This window comes from Numenius arquata, chromosome 25, assembly GCF_964106895.1.
Source record: "Numenius arquata chromosome 25, bNumArq3.hap1.1, whole genome shotgun sequence".
Classification (NCBI taxonomy): Eukaryota; Metazoa; Chordata; class Aves; order Charadriiformes; family Scolopacidae; genus Numenius; species Numenius arquata.
Window position 1 is genome coordinate 1,064,260 of NC_133600.1, and position 6,127 is coordinate 1,070,386.

Below are 6,127 nucleotides of genomic sequence, written 5' to 3' on the forward strand. Positions count from 1 at the left end.
ACAGACTTCCCCACGGACTCCAGCAAATACTGGCCCAACGGTTCTGGGCTGTTCGGCAAAGGACTGGACTCTCTTGCCTCTGCTGAAGGCTACTGGCCATTCCCGGAGCAGGGAAGGGGGCGGCTGCGTCGCGTTGGTGCTGGCTTTGCCACGGTGGTTTGGGGCAGTGGAATGTATTTTGTGCCCTTGCTCTCTTCCAGGATTTGAACTGTCTGGTGGTGTGTTGTGTGCGGCGTGAGTAAAGTGGGGGTCAGGGCTGGGTGAGGGGGACGGCTGCCTGGGGCTTCCTCTCCTGGGGGCAAGTCCCTGTCCCGAGGCCCCTCCGTCAGGCTGAAACCAGCAGGAGTCCTGAAATAAGAAGGCAGAACCCCTTTGAAGGTACAAAACTTGCTGCGTAAACACAGCTGGGAGGGGAAGGGAAGGAAGAGGCAGAGCAGTGACTTGCCAGGGGTTGGCACCAGCCCGGAATGAAATTGCATCTGCAAACTCCCGCTCTGCGGCTGCTCAGGCAGCACGTGCTGCCCTCGGGGGAGCGGGCCGAGCCCCACCGCCTGGCCTCCCTCCTCGCCCCTCTCCAGAGGGCTTTGCCGTGAGGCTCCACTGCTCGGTCCCTCCCCATCCCACCAGCCAGTTCTTTCTGCCGGCGCCTCCGATCTCTGCTCCCGGCCCTGCTGCAGCGTGAGCAGGAACACGCAGCTCTGCCCACCGTATCGTCTGGGAAATCAAGCAGCTGCCGTTTATTCCCCCGCTGCCCTCCCGCCGCAGGCTGGAGCCCAGTGGCACGCTGCCTGTGCCGTGCCAGGGCAGAGGCGCTTCCATCGGCGGTAGGCGGGGGGGCGGCACAGGCATGTCCCACCATGCCACCCTTCCTGCGGGCTGGGGTCTCCCGGCTAGGGGTGGCTGGAGGGGCCCTGGCAGGGACGATGGACGTGGCACCCTGGCTGCCGGCTCCCATGGCTACGCGGGTGCGGGTGCAGTGTCCCCTGGTGTCTCCAAAGGCCCCTGGTGACATGGGGCTACCCCCAGCAGGGCCCTGCTCCTGGCCCTCGAAGATCCCATGGGAAGGGGTTCCCAGAAGTTCCCAAGGGGCTCCCCGTGGCTGTGTGGGGCCTCCAGAACCACCAGCCTCCCACCCTGGCGGGCTGCGGAGCAGCTCTGGGCCGAGGGGCGGCCGTGGGGCAAGACCCCCCCGAAACCCCGCGGCTGGGCCTGGGCTGCGCTGCCACCGCGCATGCGCCGCCGCTGACCCCCGCTCCCCCGGCCGCTTCCACTCGGCGGGAGCGGAGAGGGGGGAGCACCCCCCCCCCCCCCAACATGGGCGGGCTCAGGCGGCTCCGCCTTCCCCTACCCGGAAGTGCAGTGGTAGGAGCCGCCGGCACAGTCACGTGAGCAGCAGCATGGCGGCGTGCGGTGAGTGCGGGCCCGGCCTGGCGGCTCCGGCCGAACGGGGCCGGGTGTCCGTGTCCGTGTCCGTGTCCGTGTCCGTGTCCGTGTCCGTGTCCGTGTCCGTGTCCGTGTCGGGAGCGGGTCGAATCGGGACCGGGCACTTCCTGTGGGCCTGTTCTGCTCGGCCAGGCCACCCCCTTCGGCCTCACGGTAGCTCCGGGCCGGGCTGCGGCCCTCCCCGCCCGCCCTGTCCCGGAGTGAGGAACCCGCTGGCGGCTGACGCTGCGCCCGGGACCCTCCTGACCCCTTCTCCCTCCACAGGAGTGTGACCGGCGGGATCCTCGCCAAAGGCCTGCGTGCGAACCGGGCCCGCCTGTCCCGGCGCCATGGTGACAGCGGAGGAGGTGGCGGCCATCGGCCGGACGCTGGTGGACGCGGCCCAGCCCCTGCCTGCCCGGTTCCGGGCCCTCTTCACCCTGCGCAACCTGGGCGGCCAGGCGGCCGTGGAGTGGATCGGCCGGGCCTTCGGGGACGGCTCTGCCCTGCTGAAGCATGAGCTGGCCTACTGCCTGGGGCAGATGCAGGACGAAGCGGCCATCCCTGTGCTCGTCCGGGTGCTGGAGGACACCAGCCAGGAGCCCATGGTCAGGCACGAGGCAGGTACGATGGCAGCTCCTGCAGGGGAAGGGTTGGGCCCACGAGTGGGGCTTCCGTGTGCTTCCCCCCATACTGAACACCTCATGGTGGTCTGATCCAGCCTGGGTGTTGTGGGTTGAAAAAACCTGAGGTATGTAACCGCCTCACCGCATCCCCTGGCTGGACTGGTTGGCTGAGTGTTCCCCTTCCTGCCGGCCAAGCTGGTTCCTGCCGTGTTTAATTACCTGGCTGTGTCATTTAGGATTGGTCAGAGGCAGGCCTGTGTCCCCACTTCAGAGCGGGGTGAGGCTTTGCTGGAGGGCACAGCAGGGTCCTCCTCATGTAGACACTTTGGTAACGTCCTGACACGTCCTTCCTTCTTTCAGGTGAAGCCCTGGGTGCTATTGGGAATCCGAGTGTGCTGGATATCCTGAAACGCTATTCAGAGGATCCCGTGGTTGAGGTGAGGCTCTTGAGGGGGTCATTTCCTCTGGGGTTTAGTGTTGCTGGTCCAGGAGCGGGTGGCAGATCTCTCCTGGGCAGCCCCGGCTGTGGACAGGGCCGCCATGAGTGGCATCCTGCTGTGTGCTGGTGCCCAGCCTCTGTCAGGAATCCCTGGGTGCCCTCCCAGCACTGTATGGTGCTGTCCTACAGCCAGGGCTGTGTCCCCGTCCCTGCAGGTGGCAGAGACGTGTCAGCTGGCAGTGAGGAGGCTAGAGTGGCTGCAGGAGAACAAGCAGGAGCTGGGTGGCAGCCCCTACCTCTCCGTGGATCCTGCTCCCCCTGCTGAGGAGACGGATGTCACCAAACTCCGCGAAACCCTCCTGGATGAGTCACGCTCGCTGTTCGACCGCTACCGGGCCATGTTTGCCCTGCGAAACCTGGGGGGCCAGGCTGCTGTGCTGGCACTGGCGGATGGTAAGGGCCTGTCTGAGGCTGCCTGCAGTCTGTACAGGTTAATCTAGGATTAGTCCTTCCCAAATCCAGGGCTTCCAGAGTTGCAGGGCTCCTCTTGGGCTCTTCGTGCATTTGTTTTTAGAGCTGTTCTCCCCCTTGCTTGCTTGCAAAAGCCACATCGCAAAGCGCTCAGTGCTCTTTGGTGTTTCACAGCCCCTTCGCCATCCTCCAGGCCCCCTTTCTCTGTGGGTCCAGGTGGGAGAGGGCACAGCTGTAACGCTGGCTTGGGACCAACCAGTCTGACCTGGTGGGACCTGGCCCTGAGGTGTCAGGGTCCTGCTTTCTCATCCTGGAAAGTCAGAGGCTGCCAACCTCGTCCTGGGGTTTGGCAATGGCTCTGGGAAGGGGAGTGAATATCTCCTGAGTGGGGAAGGGGTAGATCACAGCCCAGGAACCGCTTGGGCCCAGCGCAAGGGAGATGGACGAAGCTCTCCAGCCGTCTGGGATGAGCTGAGGGTGCGTCTGCACCATGAGATGGGGCATGTGGGGATCTGTGAGCTCCCGCTGTGGCTGTTTGAAGCCTCTCTCCAGGGAGAGCTGGAGGCTGTGGCTGTGCTGCCAGCCTGCCCCAGGCACATCGCACTGGTGGGGCAGGGCCCGTGGGCAGCGCAGGCTCCCCAGGGCAGGGGTGGGGTGCCAGTGGCTCTGTGGGGAGGGTGGGTGCTGCTGTCACGAGAGGGCGTCCCTACGCCACTGGGGCATGGCTGTGCGGGGTGAGGGAGCAGGGTGGGACAGCCCTTCTCGTAGGTATTTTGTCCTCTTCCCCAAAAGCCCTCATGGGTCTGGGGTGGCAACCACCAGCTGTAACCCCTAGGCCAGCTTGCCCCCCTCGGCTTCAGGGTGGGGGGGGGGCTCCGGCCAAGTGTCCCGGAGCACTTTGGGGGCCATGGTGGCTCACTCTCGCCTCCTTCCTGCAGGACTGCGCTCCGGCAGCGCCCTCTTCCGCCACGAGATCGGCTACGTGCTGGGCCAGCTGCAGGATGAGGCCTGTGTCCCGCAGCTGACGGCCGCTCTGCGGGACCGCAGCGAGAGCCCCATGGTGCGCCACGAGTGCGCTGAGGCCCTGGGCTCCATCGCCCGCCCCTCCTGCCTGGAGACCCTGCGCGCCTTCACCCGCGACGAGGAACGGGTGGTGAGGGAGAGCTGCGAGGTGGCCCTGGACATGTACCAGTATGAGAATGGCAGCCAGTTCCAGTACGCCGACGGGCTCTGCAAGCTGCAGGCCTCCGCCTGAGCCCTGGCTGGGGGGAGAACAGGGCGCACTGCCTCCCACCCCCGCCGTCTGTGCTTTCATGGCCGCCTCCATCAACATGGAGCCGTGGCGGAGGTGGAGGAGGAACTGGATTTGCTCTCTGGCACAATTACAGCCGCCTTCTCCCTCCAAATCCAGGCTGAGCTGCTACATGCTCCCCCCTGCCACCCCCCGTTTCCTGGTTCTGCCCCTTTTTTCCCTGCCAGGATCAGCACCATCTGCCCGCAGCCTGGCTCGGGGCTTGGACCAGGTGGGCTCCGCTCTGCACGTCGGGGCCTGTCGCAGCCGTGCGGGGCCTGGGGCTGCTCTGGTCTTGCGCTGCTGCGGTGGCTCGGTGTGAAACACTCCAATTTACCCGCCTGAGCTTTGCTGGGGGGCCAGGGCTGGCTTTGGGCACTGGTTCTTGTAGGCTGGAGCGGTGAGATGCCTTGAAAATAGCCCTTGGTGCTGGTGCCGAGCCGGGTCTCTCCTCGCCTCTGCGGTGGAGACGCTGCCGTGGGTTTGGCCTCTCCTGTCGGGACAGGCCAGGGCTCTGCTCGCGGCAGCCTTTGCCCTGGGATGGGGGTTGTTTCATGGCAAAGTTTTGGAAGATTTGGCTGTGCTTTTTCCTTCTGCAGGGAATGGCGCTGCCATTAGGGCTTACAGGGTGAGACAGAGCCTGCCTGGACTTTCCCCTGCGTTTAACCAGGTCTGGGAGGGCCGAGGCTGGTGTCTGCTGCCGTCACCTGGCACCCAAACCCCCCTGGGCAGCCCAGTGTGGGCACTGGCGGGGGCTGGCAGGGAATAAAGTGCTTCTGGGGGGGAGCTTCTGTGTGAGTCGAGCTGTTATTTAGCCCTTGCCTGGATGTGGGGTGCACCCAGCGCCACGGAGTCAGGCCCCAGTGGGGAGCCCTGCGGCCGCCATAGCAACCGCGGAACAGAATCATTTTAGGTTGGAAAAGACTTTTAAGATCATCAAGTCCAATTGTAATGGGGGGAGAGAAAGCACGGGGTGGAGTCCCTGATGGCAGTGGGGTGAAATCCCTCTCCCACAGCCCTGGCAGGCCCGGGGATGTGGGCAGACATTGCCTGGGGAGTACCCCAGGAGTCCCCACAGTGCTGCCAAAGTGGGGGGACTGGTGTTCTGCTGACGGTGCTCTTCCCCTGGACCAGAGTCTCCCTGGGAGTCACTCCCGGGCTCAATCCTCTTAGTCCCTAAAGCTGCTGCTGTGGGTCCCAGGGGCTCTGGTGGCTGGGGACACAGCTTGGTGGGGGAGCCCACCCTGGCCCAGTTCAGGACCCCATGGAAGGTTTTTTTACTGGAGACATGACCAGTTCTGGTCACCTGTACATTCTTACTGGAAGTTGGACATTCTCAGGTGCTGGATGGGGTTGTTTGTGTGTGACGCGGAGGATGAGGGGCACCGAACCTCCATTCCTCAGCACTGGAGACAAAGACCTGACGTTTTCACACTGGTTTGGACTGAGCAGCTGTTACGGGGCTTCCTGCCCCCTTCCCTTGCCCCCCATAGCCTCTGGGTGATGGGCAGGACCCAGCTGGCACCGCCGAGCTCTAGAGTGTCACTGCCCCTCTCTGCCCCCTGCGGGCGATGGGGCAGGGCAGGGGGACGTGCCATTTTCCCCTTCCCACCTCATTGGTGTAAGGTGGCTGCCAGACCCGCACCGGGACCCGATGGGCGCGGGGGCCTTGGGGTGCTGCTGGTGCCTCTCCCCACTGTGTCTCCCCCTGTTTATCGCCCCGGCTCCAACCCTCGCTCCCTGCTCTTCTCCGGCGTTTCCACAGGTGACTCACTCGGACCACGCAGGGTTGTTTCCAAATGTCTCTGCGCCAGCATTTGCCTCTGCTCTCCCAAATGCCTTTTAAGCCCAAATTGGAACGAAACTGGCATTTTTTGT

At 64.5% G+C, this 6,127-nt stretch overlaps 1 protein-coding gene across 1 annotated transcript; it reads left to right on the forward strand.

Moving 5' to 3' along the window:
* Positions 1 to 1,377: 1,377 nt before the first annotated feature.
* On the forward strand, positions 1,378 to 5,034 carry DOHH (deoxyhypusine hydroxylase). The gene is made up of 5 exons (XM_074163855.1): positions 1,378 to 1,410; positions 1,708 to 2,046; positions 2,409 to 2,485; positions 2,703 to 2,940; positions 3,897 to 5,034. The coding sequence occupies exons 2-5, from the start codon at positions 1,773 to 1,775 to the stop codon at positions 4,211 to 4,213; spliced, it is 906 nt and encodes a 301-aa protein (XP_074019956.1). The 5' UTR covers positions 1,378 to 1,410; positions 1,708 to 1,772; the 3' UTR covers positions 4,214 to 5,034.
* Positions 5,035 to 6,127: the final 1,093 nt, after the last annotated feature.